This window comes from Poromitra crassiceps (genome assembly GCF_964638095.1).
Source record: "Poromitra crassiceps genome assembly, chromosome: 4".
In the NCBI taxonomy this organism is placed as follows: domain Eukaryota; kingdom Metazoa; phylum Chordata; class Actinopteri; order Beryciformes; family Melamphaidae; genus Poromitra; species Poromitra crassiceps.
Genome location: NC_139626.1, coordinates 60,792,276 through 60,811,694, shown reverse-complemented (window position 1 = coordinate 60,811,694; position 19,419 = coordinate 60,792,276). Strand labels below are relative to the sequence as shown.

Here is a 19,419-nt window from a genome sequence, read left to right as displayed (position 1 = left end):
TTTTCTAAATGGTTAGGTTTATTGATAATAAAAAAAACTGTGTCACTCAGTATTTTCAGTAACAGTATTTTTTTGTTTATGTTTCATTATTTTTTAAAGCATCTTCACTTTAAAGCAACTACAGGGAACTTTCACTTGGGATAGTGTTTATTGTAGCATCGCCTGTGGACAAAAGCGGTACTGTTTGGTTTGCCCAGAATGAAAATGCATTTCATTTTCTGATGTAGCTAAGATGTGAGGCATCAGTATTACATTTAGACTGTTTCATCAGCAGTTGAAAGTTCCTTATAGCTTCTTTAAAGGATTTATTTTACATGTCCCTAAGGCTTATACACAGTACTGAATGGTATTGCTAACATGTGGTTTCCAGTGCACAATACTGAATGGTATTGGTAACGTGGTTTCCTGTGCACAATACTGAATGGTAACATGTGGTTTCCTGTGCACAATACTGAATGGTAACATGTGGTTTCCTGTGCACAATACTGAATGGTATTGGTAACATGTGGTTTCCTGTGCACAATACTGATTGGTAACATGTGGTTTCCTGTGCACAATACTGATTGGTAACATGTGGTTTCCTGTGCACAATACTGATTGGTAACATGTGGTTTCCTGTGCACAATACTGAATGGTATTGGTAACATGTGGTTTCCTGTGCACAATACTGAATGGTATTGGTAACATGTGGTTTCCTGTGCACAATACTGAATGGTATTGGTAACATGTGGTTTCCTGTGCACAATACTGAATGGTATTGGTAACATGTGGTTTCCTGTGCACAGTACTGAATGGTAACATGTGGTTTCCTGCACTCTGCAGCCGTGAGATCCTGGACCAGCAGGATGGGACGATCGAGGATGATGGGCTGACGGGTCTGCTCCGCCTGGCCACCAGCGTGCTGAAGCACAAGCCCCCCTTCAAGTTCTCCCGCGAGGGCCAGGAGTTCCTCCGAGACGTGCACAACCTGCTGTTCCTGCTGCCCAGCCTGGCCGACCGCGCCCAGCCCAAGTGCAAGTCGCACGCCGCCCGCGCCGCCGCCTACGACCTGCTGGTGGAGACGGTGAAGGGCTCGGTGGAGAACTACCGACTGCTGCACAACTGGGTCATGTCCCAGCACATGCAGGGTGAGGGGAGACATGAGTACAGAGAGTACAGCACATGCAGGGTGAGGGGGAGACATGAGTACAGAGAGTACAGCACATGCAGGGTGAGGGGGAGACATGAGTGCAGAGAGTACAGCACATGCAGGGTGAGGGGGAGACATGAGTACAGAGAGTACAGCACATGCAGGGTGAGGGGAGACATGAGTACAGAGAGTACAGCACATGCAGGGTGAGGGGGAGACATGAGTACAGAGAGTACAGCACATGCAGGGTGAGGGGGAGACATGAGTGCAGAGAGTACAGCACATGCAGGGTGAGGGGAGACATGAGTACAGAGAGTACAGCACATGCAGGGTGAGGGGGAGACATGAGTACAGAGAGTACAGCACATGCAGGGTGAGGGGGAGACATGAGTACAGAGAGTACAGCACATGCAGGGTGAGGGGGAGACATGAGTGCAGAGAGTACAGCACATGCAGGGTGAGGGGAGACATGAGTACAGAGAGTACAGCACATGCAGGGTGAGGGGAGACATGAGTACAGAGAGTACAGCACATGCAGGGTGAGGGGAGACATGAGTGCAGAGAGTACAGCACATGCAGGGTGAGGGGAGACATGAGTACAGGAGGGCACAAAACAGTTCATCTGTTACATTACAGTCATATCGCAACAGTTCATCTGAACCCCCACACATGTATTGACCTATTCCATGTTTTTTTTTTGTTTTTTTTACATAGTTTTACATACATAAAGTACATGTGTACATCTACATGAATTTCCTCTCTAGGGGATCAATAAAGTGCTGTTGTATCTTATATAATATATATATTTTTTTATATATATTCAAAATTCAGTCTATTGTCCCACTGGTGGGAAATTTGTCGTACAAACACATATTAATAAAACAGACAACAGCTACTCTCACCAGACGGTCTGTTGGAGGTCCTGTGGAAACACAATGGCGAACCACTTTCACATTTTTTGGAGTTGTCCCTCTGTGGCTCCATTTTGGAAAGAAGTACACGAGCTCCTGGAGGCAGTTTTGAAGATTGAAATCAATTTTGATTTTAAAATGTTGTATCTGGGAGATATAGAAGAGTTACATTGGACGAAGCGAGACGAATACATGCTGAGAGCGATGCTAGTGGCCAGCAAAAAAGGCGGTGACTAGAAAATGGCTAAAACAAGATGTACCAACCGTAAATGAATGGATGGATTTAATCCACTCCATATATGTAATGGAGAGAGTAACATTTAGACCGGTGGTTCTCAAATGGGGGTCCGGGGACCCCCAGGGGTCCTTGAGGGGGTTCCAGGGGGTCCCCAGCCAAAAAGCGGTTGATTTATTTTCGCTATAATTCCATTCATAAGTAACACAATTTGTCAATGACTATTTTGGTCATGGGTTTTTATACACTTTCTGTAATAAAACATCTAAAAACATCAATCTTATTATCATATGGGCGACCGTGGGACAAAATCCTATCAAATGGGGGTCCGTGGTCTAATTTTTGTCAGTTATGTGAACCACTTGATTTAGACTAAGAGCTAAAGTTGATTCCTTTGAAGATAATTGGTCGAAGTGGCTTGCCTGTGTGTCGGCTATAAGGCCTGACTTGGTATAGCTGAGACCAAAACCATGTAGAGAACGTACACTTCAATTTAATGACCCTCGATCTCTCCGCGAGTGAGACCATGATGGGTCGTTGGTGTGAGGGGGTGCTCACATGGTCATGTGCAGACGGAGAGATGGGGAGGAGTCTGGACATGGTGTGGGTACACGTTTATAAATGAGAATTGTATGTGGGGGGTGCGAATGATTATGTGAATGTAGATGTGTGTAGTCTTGAGTGTGTTGAGAAAGATCCTCCCCTGTCATTTATGTTTGTTTATTTTCTACCGTTTTGTTCTGTTTTGTTTGTTCGAATGAAAATAGTAACAGTGTTTCCCCTAGAAAACATTTCAGGCCTGGAGGGATTTTGAAACGTACCCCGACCGTAGCGGCGGGGGCCCTCGCTGGCGACGCTAAACTTTTAGCTAACCTGTTCGCATCTATGTTCGCAATGGCATCCCCAAGTGTCATCATACTATTATGGGATGCGATGCAAACAGTTGTATTATGGGATGTGCGTTTCCCAGGCAACGACACACGTTGCCACGTTTTGGAACAGCGCTGCACGCTGGCACGATGCTCCTAAGAGCAAAATGCTTATTGTTTTGAATGATTTGGCTTTTTTTGGGGGGCTTTTTTTTTCTGGCCAGGCGTTGTTGGCCTGGTGGGCCCGCCAGGCTTCGAGAGTGGAAACACCGAATAAAAAGTAAATGACCAAAGAAAAAAACAGACGACAAGTGCAATACTCTTAAGTATAAATAAGGAGTAAAAACATATAAAAGGTATCAGTTAGTTAGTTATACTTTATTTGTCCCCAGGGGGAAATTCGTCATGGGCAGGTACACCGTTGCTTCGTGTAAAACAATTACACAATAATCAATACAATCAGCAATCAACAATAATCACATAATATAGGTAGAAGCATTGACATGGAAGTGCAATGAACAACACTGCAAAACCACAGTCAGGGAAGCCTGATCATCAATACCGTCCAGACACACGCATACATTAGGCACAGTGGAAGGAGTCGGCTAACTCAGCAAGTTTATACACGCCATGTATTTATACACTGTCTTTAAGTTTATACACGCCATGTATTTATACACTGTCTTTAAGTTTATACACGCCATGTATTTATACGCTGTCTTTAAGTTTATACACGCCATGTATTTATACACTGTCTTTAAGTTTATACACGCCATGTATTTATACGCTGTCTTTGAGTTTATACACGCCATGTATTTATACGCTGTCTTTAAGTTTATACACGCCATGTATTTATACGCTGTCTTTAAGTTTATACACGCCATGTATTTATACGCTGTCTTTAAGTTTATACACGCCATGTATTTATACGCTGTCTTTAAGTTTATACACGCCATGTATTTATACACTGTCTTTAAGTTTATACACGCCATGTATTTATACGCTGTCTTTAAGTTTATACACGCCATGTATTTATACGCTGTCTTTGAGTTTATACACGCCATGTATTTATACGCTGTCTTTAAGTTTATACACGCCATGTATTTATACGCTGTCTTTAAGTTTATACACGCCATGTATTTATACGCTGTCTTTAAAGGCCGGCTTTACCGTGGGGAATATGAATATATATTAATTCTTAAAAAATCTTAAATTTCGAATCCGTTGAAATTTTTGAAATTGCTTGTTCACAGCCAGAGAAAAAAATAAATGAAAAAATAAATTGGGCCAGGTGACGCGTTTCGCGTCGAAACGCGTCACCTGGCCCATTTTTTTTTTTTTTTTTTTTTTTCTCTGGCTAAAAAATGAAAAAAAAAAAAAAAAAAAAAAATTGGGCCAGGTGACGCGTTTCGCGTCGAAACGCGTCACCTGGCCCATTTTTTTTTTTTTTTTTTTTTTTCATTTTTTTTTTTGTTCATATTCCCCACGGTAAAGCCGGCCTTTAAGTGTGTTGAAAAGTGCTGTACAAATACAATGTATTTGTTGTTATTCACTTCCTGAGCAGAATACAGCAGTCAAATGCTAACTGCTTTTTATAATTTTGTTTTTATTTCTGGAAGGTGAAAACAAAAAAAACCTAGGTTCAGGACAGGAAACTTTTTTTTTTTTTTTTTTAATCTATTGGACAATGTGTTGAATTCCAAAATCCAGCAACAGCTGCTCACTATTTTACCATTAGAACTATTTTTAGTGCAAGAAAAAACCTGTCAAAATATCTGGTTGAGTTGACATTTATCAGCTGTAGCCGGAAAATGTGCAATTGTCTAAATAGATACGAGGTGAAACTAGCACCACTCGCTCCAGCAAAGCCACGACGCGTGAAAATAAATGGGATATTTGAGTCAACGCGACGTTTCTTCTTCCCGCTGTTTTCCTCCAGCCTCTCACGCTCCGTACAAGTGGGACTACTGGCCGCACGACGACGTCCGAGCCGAGTGTCGCTTCGTGGGCCTGACCAACCTGGGAGCCACCTGCTACCTGGCCTCCACCATCCAGCAGCTCTACATGATCCCGGAGGCCCGGCAGGCCGTCTTCACCGCCAAGGTCAGTGATCTGAGAGAGCGCGCTCGAAGCCTCTTGTGTTCACAATACCTAGTTGATTAGTTGGCGACGGCTAAAAGTATTCCAGTTTAAAGTGCTAGTCTCAAAGATTTTCATGTAAATAAATGTCTGTCCAAGTCACTATCTGATAGAGTTGACAACACCATGGTGATTGAGTCTATGGCCCATTGATGGAAGGAAGCCTTTGCATTTTTGTCGTGGATCATTTACATGTTGCATATGATACATGTCATCTCGAAATGATGGGACAAACTCTGGACAAACCCCACACGAGTATTTATACTGAACTGAACCGAGGCTCGCACGTCATGCAAAAGATCCACGCCATTTTCAGAATTGCAGCATTTATGAACTGGGTGTCTGTCTGTGGTGAGTGACACCCCAGAGAGGGTAGGCGGAGATGATGCAATAGACCATGTAGGCTCCTGACAACATTACTCTTATGTGAAGTAGGATAACAGCTTACCATTCTTCTTACCATGGCCGAACAAACTGATTAACGTCGGATATGCAAACATAGTTTGGATCTCACTTACAATTACCGCTCGTCGCCACAGGTGTCGCCAAAGAGAAGGACATGGAAATCAATCTTCAAGATTATCACTTTAACATCTCATTGTGTGTGTGTGTGTGTGTGTGTGTGTGTGTGTGTGTGTGTGTGTGTGTGTGTGTGTGTGTGTGTGTGTGTGTGTGTGTGTGTGTTGACAGTATGCAGAGGAAATCAAACACAAGACCACCCTGCTGGAGCTGCAGAAGATGTTCACCTATCTCATGGTGAGTTCCAGTTACACCAACGGAATCTCAAGTTCCAGTTACACCAAACCCATCTCTGTCTTCTCCATTTCATCCTCTCTCACTTCTATCAGCAGAATTCTCTTGGATTAAATTACGGTAATCAATTAAGAGATGCAATCATCTCAACTGGCTTTTCATCATCTTGTACATTTACAAAGTTGAGTTTTGTAGGTTTATGACACACGGGATTGGTTTGTTAAACAAAGTACTTTAAGTTGTTCAGAATAGCACAAACCTGAACACTCTTAAATGGAAGAAAAACCCTTCATGTTAAATGCAAAGTTACCATTTTTATTCTCCAACTGACCGACAAAAGGAGTGTGTGTGTGTGTGTGTGTGTGTGTGTGTGTGTGTGTGTGTGTGTGTGTGTAAGTAGAAAAGTACAACACGAGTTTCACCATCATCCACGCAAAACATGGACTGTAACATGGACTGTAACTTTGTATTGTAACATCTTTATTTAGTTACATTGTTTAAATTGTAGCTGTGTTCTGCTCTCAGTGAAGAGAAAGTTCACTAAGAACAGAATCAAACACACAACTCTCTTCCCAAATTGATTACCCCCCCCCCCCCCCCCGTGTGTGTGTGTGTGTGTGTGTGCGTGCGCGCGTGTGCGTGCAGGAGAGTGAGAGGAAGGCGTACAACCCGCGTCCCTTCTGTAAGACCTACACCATGGACAAGCAGCCTCTGAACACCGGGGAGCAGAAGGACATGACGGAGTTCTTCACTGACCTCATCACCAAGATAGAGGAGATGTCCCAGGACCTGGTACACTACACACACACACACACACACACACACGCACACACACACGCACACACGCACGCACACACACACGCACACACGCACACATACACACGCACACATACACACGCACACATACACACACACACACACACACACACACGCACACACACACGCACACACACACACATATGCAGTGCCGGTTTGATCTACTCGTCACGCCATGTGAATGGTGGAAACATCACCGTGTTCTCTTTCAATCTCTCTCATTCGCTATCTCACCTGTGGGAAACGTTCATGGAAGCTCCAGTAGCACCAAGTCTGACCAATCATCGTTCAGACGACCGCGACGGACCGCCCCCCTGATATAAGGGGCCGTGAGAGCCAAGTCAAGTCAAGTTTATTTATATAGCCCTAATTCACAAGCATGTCTCAGAGGGCTTCACAGAAAGTATGTCTAGCTAATTCTAGCTGACACAACAGTAACATGAATATACAGAATAAAGATAACATTTGAACAATTGATAATATAGAAAATATAGGAATGAGGGGAGAGCAGAGGAGAGCGCAGGAGAAGGGAGAATAGCAGGGGGAATGTGAGAGAGTGATGGGGTGGGGAGGGTATAGGAGGTGGGGAAGGAGCAAGAGGAGAGAGCAGGAGAGGGGAAGGGAGGGGAGGTGTGGGGGAGAAGAGAGCAGGGGGAGGGAGGAGGTGGGGAGAGAATGAGCAATATAGACGGAGGAGAGGGGGGAGGTGGGGAGAAGATAGGAATGTGGAGGAGGAGAGAAGGAGAGATGGGGATGCAGGGGGGGGAGAGCCAGGGTAGAGAAGCAGGGGGAGCGTCCCACATCCCCCCCCCCCCCCCCCCCCCCCCAGAGAGGACAGAGAGGAGGAGAGAACAGAGAAGGAGAGGTGGGAGGGTGCAGGGGGAGAGGAGGAGAGAACAGAGAAGGAGAGGTGGGAGGGTGCAGGGGGAACGCGGGAGGAGGAGGCGGGGGAGGGAACAGACCTCTCCGCCCCCTCCTCCCCCCCCTTCCCGAGAGGACAGAGAGGAGGAGAGAGCAGAGAAGGAGAGGTGGGGGGGTGTAGGGGAAGGAGTGCAGGGGGAATGTGAGAGAGGGGAGAGGACAGGGAGGAGGAGAGAACAGAGAAGGAGAGGTGGGAGGGTGCATGGGAGGGAGAGCAGGGGGAACGTGGGAAGGGGCGGCGGGGGAGGAAAGAGCATGGAAAGAGAGGGGGCGGGGGGGGGGGGGAGTGGGAAATGTGGGAGAGTGGGGAACAGGAGGGGGAAGAAGGGAAAGGAGTGGGGGAAAGAGAAAGAGAGGGGGGGGGGGGAAGATCAGACAACTGACTACTCTAAGCATTAACCAGAGCTAGCTGGGACATAGTATCTAGCTAGTCTACAGCCTAATCTGGCCTATCCTACTCTGCTCTAGTCTGATCTTTGCCTGAACACTATAACAGGTCAGCCTTAGGCTGTAGCTAATCTATCGCCTACCTAAACTGTTCTAAACCAACCGGCAGCCCTCGACCAGTGATGAAGAGCACCGATGCCCCCCGCCCCGGCCCCCCGCCCACATAAGGCGTGTGAGAGAAGGCCGGGCCGGGACACAGCGGCGTCCCCACACCCCCAGTGAACGCAAGAAAACCTTTCCACCAAATGGATTGCCCCAGTGACTTGGCTTGGCTGAGGAGGAACCTTGTGAGGTCGTTGTGCTACAGGGGCCCAGCAATGGTCGCCTGGGTAAACCCACCCCCCACGCGACCCGCTCCCAGACCCGCCCCCAGCTAGTGACTGGGAACTGAGAGAGCAGGCCACGCGGGGGGCGGGCCCACCCAGGCAGTGGACCCAGCAGCGGACCCCCATCCGGGGACTCCCCTCCGAGACAGGCCGAGAGATGCCGGGCTAAACCATGAACAGAGTTTTCCGGCAGTGAAACTCTGTAAATGGTTTATTATGGAAATAAAATTTACAAGAGAACAGAAAATGTAAAATGTAAAAAAAGAGTCCAACAGAGGGATATAAAAATGTAGTTTTTAAATTATCCTAAAATCAGGGAAGGGAGTTGAAAATGTAAAAAGTAGAGTCCAAAGGAAATAGAAAATGTAGTCTTTAAGTGTTCGTAGGTTTAGAGAATACTAGCTAAGAGGAGGGGAGGGGAGGATAAGAGTCGGAGGTGGTGATTAAGGGGAGGGGAGGATAGGAGTTGAAGGTGATGAGGCCGGGGGGGGGGGGGGGTCCCCCCCTTCCCTTAGGCAGGCAGGTGACCAGGATGATGAGGATAGGGGTCGGTGGTGGTGAAGAGCCCGGGGTGTCAGACAGTAGAAGGAGTAGCGGGTAGATGGCCTAGAGTGACGACAGGTGGCTAGGGCGATGACGGCCGGACCTAGGGCTGCAGCGGCGGGGGTGTACGTCAGGCCAATGAAGGACACCTGAGGGGGAGAGAGAGGAGAGAGCGGGGGAATCTGCGCAGAGGTGGAACTAACTCTATAGACAACAATAAAATTAGGTCAAAACAAAATTTATTAGGATTTTTTTTTTTTTTTTTTTTTTTTTTTTTTTTTAAGGATGACTAATACTATACTGCTAATTCAGGTCTAAGTACCACCTAACACCACTGTCAATGAGCCCCCTCCCATCATTCTTTCGTTTCTTCCACGTGAAGATCATACCTGCTCCTCAGCGCTTCCTGATCTGGATATTCATTCAACGGCCCAATTCCAATCCGCCCCCTAAAGACTCAAGCCCTGAACCCTCAGTCCCTCTAATGGCCGCCATCTGAAAGTGGTTGAGTCATCAAGTGTGGAAGGGATCCACATTGGATAAATAGGAGGATTGGGACAGCAGAGCCCTTTGCACTTGACAAGATGATGTTGACTCTGGCAGGTTTGGGGCTCGCTATATATTGTTTATTGTCAAGACGCTTTGAGGGATAGACTCCCTGATGAGTCTGTTCTCATCCAGGCTCTGGCTCTACAGAGTGGACAACAGGTCATTTAAAAATAAATGTAGCCTACTGCAAAATCTGCAATCTGCAACATGTGTAATTATAATTAAAATAAGCAATTAAGCATAATAATGACATGTCACCCAACATTATACACAATGTCAATACTGTACAATACAGATTCGGGAAAACTATTTCTCATTCATCAAAAAAGGTGTGGATTGCAATTGTAATAGAAATGATCGATGATTATTCTAGGATTGTGTTAAATAACTAATTGCATTCCTCTGATATAATCTTTTTGTCTAATCTGAAATCCCTATTAATGTAATGTTTCATTGTCAATTTAGGCATTCCAGCGCACTCGCAAACACCGCGTTCGTTTCGCGCGTGTGTTCTTTTCGTTTTTTTGACAGATATTTGCAACCTTCCCCGTTTTATACATCACAACGCTATGCATTGTGGGCAATTCCCTTTCCGTAAGTGGCCACCGCTGCTCCCTTACGGTAAGGGGGCAGAAAGGGCTCACTCTGAGCCCTCATTCACTTTGCGATTTCACCGTGGGACATCCCTAAGCCCTCGCTCCCTTCACGTGAACGCGCCTCTAAGGGGGTGAGTCAGTAAGGGGGCGGATTGGAATTGGGCCAACCGCTCACAGATGAGCCGTCGAGCTCGTCGCCGAGCGTGAATTTCTGGATGGGATTCAACCGCGCTGGATTTATTTTTCCCTACACCACGGGAAAATCTATCACGTAATCAGAATCACTTTTATTGCCACAGTATGAAAGTTACATAGGAGGAATTTGTCTTAGTGTCTGTATGCAGCGTAGCGGTCACATCAATATACAGAGATAAGAAGTAGGAAGATAACTAAAGACAATCACAAAGTTGCAAGTGCAATCAAATCGAGTAAATATATCCAATATGTGCATGAGTGGTGAAGTGTTCTGTGGATATTAAATATGAATTTACGTTGGATTTACATGAGCTTTACAGACTGAGTTAAATAGACGTTAAATAGGCAGTGGATTTACATGAATTTACAGTCAGAGTTAAATAAGAGTTTACATTGAATGTACATGAAATTTACAGGCTAAGTTAAATAGGCATTACATGTGCAGGGAATTTACATGAATTTACAGTCCCAGTTAAACAGGTAAGTCTTTGCTGACGCTACCTGGCTACCATCAGAGTGTTTAGCTTAGCTGTCAAAGCTGGGCGGACGCTTTTGCTAGCGGCTATAGCTTGAACCAACGTTTCACTGTTGGCTACCGCATCAGGGGCCGGTTGCACCAAGTGGTCTTACGACTGGTCTTAAGCTACGCCGGTCGTAACTTTACGACCTAACAGCTACGCCGGTTGCACCAAGAGGGCTTAAGACTTCTTTTCACTACGCCCAGGCGTAAGAGTTACGCCTGGTCAGCAGGAGGCGTAAGAGTCTAAGGGTAAGGGTGCCTGCCTGTAACAGAGATCTCCGTTCTCCGTCTTTGAAGCATGAAGTTAGATTATAACGAACTAGTTGTGTGGCTTAGCCTTCCCAAATGTTGACGTTAGTTTTGTAGAATTTAATACATAGAATTGGGAACGTTACATTCAATTTCATTCAGACTGTCTGGCACTCATTCGCCGCCATTTTTCCCGCGGAGCGAGGGAGGGTGCGAGGAGGGAGGGTGTAGTGATGCACATACAGTAGTGGCTGAGAGAGCGTAGTGGCACAGTGACGCTCCAAGCAGGTCGCGAGGCACATTTTTGCAACATCATCCAATCAGGGTGCATTCCCCGGCAATTCACATGGACGCGCATTGCTACGACCGGCGTAGTTAAGACCAGACATAAGTACTGTTGGTGCAACAGGCATAAATCCACTCTAAAGACTGGTCGTGGGGTGTTTCGGGTCTGTCAACATCATACACCCTCGCCCAGTAGACCCAGCCGAGGCCGATTAAGACCCCGACCCTCGTCCCAGAAGCAGCCGCTCACGGATCAGCCTTCCTACTCTGTCTGCAACGTTGCCCGCGGAAGGGTTGATCACGCCCAATCCGCTGCAATAGAGTTTAGTGCTACACCGCAGTATTGAAAGTCCCTTCGGTGCATGGAGGGCTAAGGCCCTGTGGATGAATCCAGGCCGCGCTCCTCCTTCATCTCACCAGACCCTCCCTGGGGAAAAGGCAATCCTACTATGCCGTACCATGGGCAGGGAGGATGCCTCATTGCCTCAAGGAGGCCTGTGCGCTGCACGTCATTCACCTGCGCCGAGCACCTCGCTCTAGCCTGAAGGACCCCAGGCCGCGCCTATCTTTACACAGTTTTTCAGGAGGCTAATCCGTAGCGTTTGTGGATTTCTCCCAGGAGCAGCCGCTCACGGATCAGCCTTCCTACTCTGTCTGCAACGTTGACCGCGGAATATACTCTATATATATATATATATATATATATACTCTATATATATATACTGTATATATCCGCAGTGGAAGTGGTCTCTTGGAAATTTGGTTTGGTACATAGTGAATCAGAATCAGCTTTATTTGAGAAGTATGTGCACATACAAGGAAATTGGCTCCGGTTCGCTTCGTTCCAAGTACCAGTACTTGGTCTGAACGCCAGTCAATAAACATTGAGTTTTAGGTTGGCTCTTGAAGGCGGATATTGAATTAATGTAACGTTTGAACATACAGTCGTCACTGAGATGAAACTGAATGAATTAGATTGAATGTATGTATGTAACGTTTGAACATACAGTCGTCCCTGAAATGAAACTTGATTTGAAAAAATTCAATGGATTTGAATGAAGATGTGCAGCAGTTGTGTTGAAACACGTCTGACATTTCAACTCTCTCCCTTTTCCCCCCTCAGAAAAACACAGTGAAGACTCTGTTTGGAGGCGTCATCACCAACAACGTGGTGTCTCTGGTAAGAATCTTTCCTCAAGTCAACAAAACCATCTTACATCCTTGAATTCACGTTACAGTATGTATGTATGAAGGACATTTCCCTTAAGACAAGGTTCAACGTTCAAGGTTTTCTTTATTTGTCTCTCTTGGGAGACATTTGTCTTGGAGACGGGGCCACAGCTGCATACATAGAAACATTTGACAAAAAACACCAAGAACCAAAAACATTGCATATACACCATTGCACATACCCCCGTGATAAAGTGCATCTAGTCACTTCTAGTTGATGTCACTAATCATTTTGATTGACAGAGGAAGGAATGAGTGTTTATATCTATTATATTTGCACCGCGGGGTCCTATATCTCCTGCCAGATTGCAGTAGTTCGTACTCTGGCTTCAGTACATGCGAGGGGTCGGACAAGATATTGCGAGCTTGTCTTATCACTGCTTGCTCAAAAATGGCTTGGGGGGGTGATCGGGGTGGTGGACATACCCATGATCTTCCCAGCCATTTTTGCCAGCCTAGCAACCTGACCTTAATACTCCGCCTCTTACAGTTCAGGTTAAGGGGTCATGTCCACAGACTACGTGTTTTTCTTGGCGGAGCGCTTTGGATATCACAAATATGACTGTTTCTGTACCACGTGACTGACTGTAACCCTTCTTTACAGAACTGATCTGTGGCCTGTTTCTGTACCACGTGACTGACTGTAACCCTTCTTTACAGAACTGATCTGTGGCCTGTTTCTGTACCACGTGACTGACTGTAACCCTTCTTTACAGACCTGATCTGTGGCCTGTTTCTGTACCACGTGACTGACTGTAACCCTTCTTTACAGAACTGATCTGTGGCCTGTTTCTGTACCACGTGACTGACTGTAACCCTTCTTTACAGAACTGATCTGTGGCCTGTTTCTGTACCATGTGACTGACTGTAACCCTTCTTTACAGAACTGATCTGTGGCCTGTTTCTGTACCACGTGACTGACTGTAACCCTTCTTTACAGAACTGATCTGTGGCCTGTTTCTGTACCACGTGACTGACTGTAACCCTTCTTTACAGAACTGATCTGTGGCCTGTTTCTGTACCACGTGACTGACTGTAACCCTTCTTTACAGAACTGATCTGTGGCCTGTTTCTGTACCATGTGACTGACTGTAACCCTTCTTTACAGACCTGATCTGTGGACTGTTTCTGTACCATGTGACTGACTGTAACCCTTCTTTACAGAACTGATCTGTGGCCTGTTTCTGTACCATGTGACTGACTGTAACCCTTCTTTACAGACCTGATCTGTGGCCTGTTTCTGTACCACGTGACTGACTGTAACCCTTCTTTACAGACCTGATCTGTGGCCTGTTTCTGTACCATGTGACTGACTGTAACCCTTCTTTACAGACCTGATCTGTGGCCTGTTTCTGTACCACGTGACTGACTGTAACCCTTCTTTACAGACCTGATCTGTGGCCTGTTTCTGTACCATGTGACTGACTGTAACCCTTCTTTACAGACCTGATCTGTGGCCTGTTTCTGTACCATGTGACTGACTGTAACCCTTCTTTACAGACCTGATCTGTGGCCTGTTTCTGTACCATGTGACTGACTGTAACCCTTCTTTACAGACCTGATCTGTGGACTGTTTCTGTACCACGTGACTGACTGTAACCCTTCTTTACAGAACTGATCTGTGGCCTGTTTCTGTACCACATGACTGACTGTAACCCTTCTTTACAGAACTGATCTGTGGCCTGTTTCTGTACCACATGACTGACTGTAACCCTTCTTTACAGAACTGATCTGTGGACTGTTTCTGTACCACGTGACTGACTGTAACCCTTCTTTACAGAACTGATCTGTAGACTGTTTCTGTACCACGTGACTGACTGTAACCCTTCTTCTGCAGGACTGTGACCACGTCAGTCAGACAGCTGAGGAGTTTTACACCGTCAGATGCCAAGTGGCCGACATGAAGAACATCTATGTGAGTTTGACCTTCGACCCCGACACAGCGATAGAAACAACATGGAAAAGGCTGGGTCCACATTTAGGGTTCGGGTACATACAGTGTATTGATTTGCCAATAAATAGGGCCGATGCTGCCTTTTTATGAAAGAATTGGATGTGGACCAGTGTCATCCTCCGATACGATGCGGTTTCTTTGATGACATATTTATGGTGTATTTATGACAGGGACTGGTGTTTTGGGTAACAAAGAATCTTTTTCAGTTTTTTTTTTACAGATTGTGAAAGGGCAGATAATGATTGTAAGCTTTTAAATGACGTGTCATACATTGAGAATAGTTGAAGATATGCGGAGTTGAATGTTCGTACTCCTAAAAGCATCTAGTGGTCCTAAAACTGTTTTGTTATATTGAGTGCATTCTTCAACATGTAAACGTGTGTAATATGAACAAATAAAAGATAATAACTGTGTGTGTGTGTGTGTGTCTGTGTGTGTGTCTGTGCGTGTGTGTTTGTGCGTGTGTGTGTGTGTGTGTGTGTGTGTGTGTGTGTGTGTGTGTGTGTGTGTGTGCGCGTGTGTGTCTGTGCGTGTGTGTCTGTGCGTGTGTAGGAGTCTCTGGATGAAGTGACCATCAAAGACACTCTGGAGGGAGACAACATGTACACCTGCTCCCAGTGCGGCAAGAAGGTCCGCGCAGAGAAAAGGTACGGAGGCATCCTGGACGATGAAAATCACAAACTTATCTTCTGTTGCCATTTGAGTTGAAGACAAGTGAGGATTGAAACCTCCAGCGGCCGAGTGATGATGAACTGGAGGTGTGTGTGGTTGGTGGATCTGTCACGTCTGTTATCCATCTTGACCGCTGGTCAAACTGTTGACCGCTGGTCAAACAATCGGTTTGATTTCTATTTTGGCTGATAGGAAGTTAAATTGGCCAGTGAAATATCAGCTCTATGTATGTTTATTAAAAGGGAGCATGCGGGCTCTCTTCTCTTGTTTGAAACTTTGTCCCGGAAGTGATGTCACTCAACTGGAAGTGATGTCATCAGTGATGTCAGTAAGCACGCGAGATGCCTGGTATAGGATTAAAAGCCCAAAAGATGTCACGTGTTAAGAACAGTGTTATAAACAAAATGAAACTTGAATGGAGAAACAAAATTCTCTAAAAGCCTGTTGGTAGAAATATTTAAGAGTGATTGAAAAGATGGCGACATTGGAAAATGAGTGAAAAAAGATGGTTTAAATCTCCTCTCGTCTCGTCTCCTGCTGCAGAGCGTGTTTCAAGAAGCTGCCAAGGATCCTGAGCTTCAACACGATGCGCTACACCTTCAACATGGTGACCATGATGAAGGAGAAGGTCAACACACACTTCTCCTTCCCCCTGCGCCTCGACATGACGCCATACACAGAGGACCTCCTCATGGGCAAGGGGGAGCGCAAGGAGGGTGGGTCCCACACACACTGCTACGCACACACACACACACACACACACTAGAGCAGGGTTCGGACAGAAACATTGAAGTCGCGTTCGGGCTCGGGCCGGGCTCGGTCACGTTAATCAGTCACTTGTTTTTGCCTTCAAATAAAATCTATCATCAGCTCCTGAGCTAATTTACTACGTTAATGAAAGCACCTGAAGGCATCGAATGAAACACGCCCAGACATGCACTCTGCTGCTCTGCCCGGAGTCAGCTGCGTGTCGGCTCAGCGCTGGTGTCGCCGACACCGTGCAGTACTTCTTTCAGCGATGTGGGACTGTGTGGGCAGTGCACGGCACGCACGAATTAGGCTGTTTGGTGCTTTGCTTTGTACATTACGTATTAATCATTGACTGCTTTGAATTACGAGGACTGATTTTGGTTTGGGATTATATAGGGCTGTTTATAGGCTGGACAGACTCATTGAATTATGCGCTCGCTGCGCTCCGAGGGGGGAAAAAAAATCATGGAGGGGGTTCGGGCCGGGCTCGGACAGATTATCAATTGACACCTGTCGGGCCGGGCCGGGCTCGGCTAATAATGTGACGGGCTCGGTCGGGTTCGGTAAGGAAAATTCAGCCCGAGCCCAGCTCTAACACACACACACACACAAGTCAGCAAGTTAACACACACACACACACACAGACATGTCGCGGACAAGTCACAGACTAATAATCACCATGACACACTGCACACACACACACTGCACACACGCACACACACACAGACATGTCGCGGACAAGTCACAGACTAATAATCACCATGACACACTGCACACACACACACTGCACACACACACACACACACACACCCACACACACACACACACACACACACACACACACACACACACAGCCTGGTAAAAATTAGAATTCCAGCTGTCCACATTGATTTCAGTGGGCGGGACTACTTGCCTTGACAAACAACTCCTTCAGCCAATCAGCATTGGATCCAGTCAGATCCAGTCAGAAGAACGGCGAAAACTTATTTTCCCGCCAAGAAACTCCGCTGGTGCATACTCTTGTTCTTGTTTAATTATTGTTATTGAGTCTATTTCTGCAATAACTGCACTTAATGGCTGTGACTTCAAAAATCCAACATGGCTGCTCCGCGCAACAACAGTAGTTAAAATCGTAGTAAATACTGTTTATTAGCACTTGTGTCTTGTTTGTGTCTCATTACATCAGCTGTACACACGGCACTGTCTAACTTCTATCCGTGTGGACATGTTGCTGCAGTGTTTGTATGCGCAAAATACGGTGAAATGCCTTGTTATCAACCGTTATTGCTAACAATAGCTAGCCTGGCAGGTTTCCCGAATGTCGCCCCCCCATTTTTTATCCCATTTTTATCCCCCATTAGTGCTAATTTAATTTATTTATCCTGGTTGCTACTCCACCCTCTGCCGATCTGGGGAGAGCCGAGACTGGCTCCATGCTTCCTCCGAGACATGGGCAGTTAGCCAGCCGCTTCTTTTCGGTAGGACATAGCACGTGGTAGGTTCACGCTATTCCAACCAGTTCCCCTCCCTCCGAACAGGCGCCCTTAACGACCAGAGGAGGAACCACATTAGCAACCAGGATATTGCATGTTTTGGTGAAGGGGGTTCCTATATGAAGGAAACCCCCGGGAGGCACGGGGAGAACATGCAATCTCCACACAGAAAGGCCCTTTTGACGAGCCCACCCGGGCGGTGGGCACTGGAGGACATGCGGACGGGCACGCATTCCTTCAGCGTTCACAACGTCCCAGGTGGGAATCGAACCCAGGACCGTTCGAGCTGTGAGGCGACAGCGCTTACCACTGCACCACCGTACCTCCCTTTCCCGACTGTTTTAATGGAACGTCGACAGATTTAAAGGAACGGGCCAATAGAGTGAAACAGAATGTGAGGTCACATGATCAGGATGTTTGTTTTTTTTACCAGGCTACGACATGTCACCAAGTCATCACCAAGACACACACTGCACACACACACACACACACACACACACACACACTGCACACACACACACACACACACACACACTGCACACACACACACTGCACACACACGGAAGCATTCCTGATTGGTCGGCTGTGTGTTGCAGGTTTCCGGGAGGAGGGCGAGGCCAAAGTGACGGAGAGCTACGAGTACGACCTCATCGGGGTCACGGTGCACACGGGCACGGCGGACGGCGGCCATTACTACAGCTTCATCAGAGACATCGTCAACCCACACGCCTACAAGAACAACAAGTGGTGAGAGGGTAGCACATGCATCAAAAGGGTTGGAATTGGGGGGGTTAGATCACCATGTGATTCCCGAGCGCGGCGCACGCTGCCGCTCACCGCTCCCCCAGGGGATGGGTCAAATGCGGAGAACAAATTTCACACGTTGTGTGACAATCAGTGGGACTTTACCTCTACTTTACTTTACCACAGAGAGGGAGGCAGTGACTCAAGTTTCCTTCAGAGGCTTTTTGGAAGTCTCCACAGGCAGACGGGCACATCAGTTTTTGGACCCTACTAGGGATGAGCATTTTAATAGATGTCCATAATCGAAATTTGGGGCAATTAACACTTTCAGTGCCACGGCCCTTGGGCAAAAGGTTGCTTGCTGTGCCACATAGGCCGCAATGCATTTTAAAACAGTCATATAATTTCTTTAATAATTACTATGTAAACACTGAACACGCACAAATAACGATGAGACTCTCTTCTATCACCTGCAAAAAAAAGTTTATTGATCCCATTTTCCGTTCTTTAGTTATGAGCCGGAGAAGATAGCTTGATTGAACGAAAAAAAGAGCTTTTTTTCTACGAGCTGAGATAATGAGCCTTTTGTGAAATTAAACATTTCAAGCACATCACTGACTCTGAAGCTAATTTTCTGATGTAGTCACACCTCAAAAATAATTTCCTTCAATAAAACAGTGAAGGCAAGGGAATTTTGTTTGGAAGAATAATATTTTTAGCTGAAACCAGCAGCGCTGGCGCCTGCATGCGCTGCTGGTTGCAGCTTCTTGCTGATCTTTTGCTGCTGGTGGGCATCGGATATTCTGGCTTGCGTTTGCCAACCCTGTCCTGCTGTCTGGGTCTGTGTTGTGTACTTGGCTCTGCGTGCCCACCTCCCCCCCTCCTCCTCCCCCCCCCCCCCCCCGTTGTAGGAGGAGTGTCTCTCTGCTCTGCTGTTTTCTCGTTTTCTCTGCCTGTGCTCAGCACTGAAAAAGTCTGCTAGATCCTGCTTTTTTACAGCCGCGTGTACCAGCTCCCATGCTTCGAGTTGAGAATAATAACAAATCCACGGCTGATCATGTGTTGCAGCGGACACGGAGGCTGTTGCAGCGGA

General features: G+C 46.5%; 1 protein-coding gene across 1 annotated transcript in view; it reads left to right on the top strand.

Moving 5' to 3' along the window:
* Positions 1 to 19,419, top strand: part of usp34 (ubiquitin specific peptidase 34) — a 249,063-nt gene that overhangs the window by 165,338 nt on the left and 64,306 nt on the right. Inside the window, 9 exon segments of the mRNA XM_083636161.1 lie at positions 823 to 1,127; positions 5,084 to 5,247; positions 5,974 to 6,039; positions 6,682 to 6,828; positions 12,607 to 12,663; positions 14,551 to 14,628; positions 15,220 to 15,314; positions 15,883 to 16,055; positions 18,179 to 18,329. Of these exon segments, the coding sequence (XP_083492287.1) occupies positions 823 to 1,127; positions 5,084 to 5,247; positions 5,974 to 6,039; positions 6,682 to 6,828; positions 12,607 to 12,663; positions 14,551 to 14,628; positions 15,220 to 15,314; positions 15,883 to 16,055; positions 18,179 to 18,329 (1,236 nt within the window).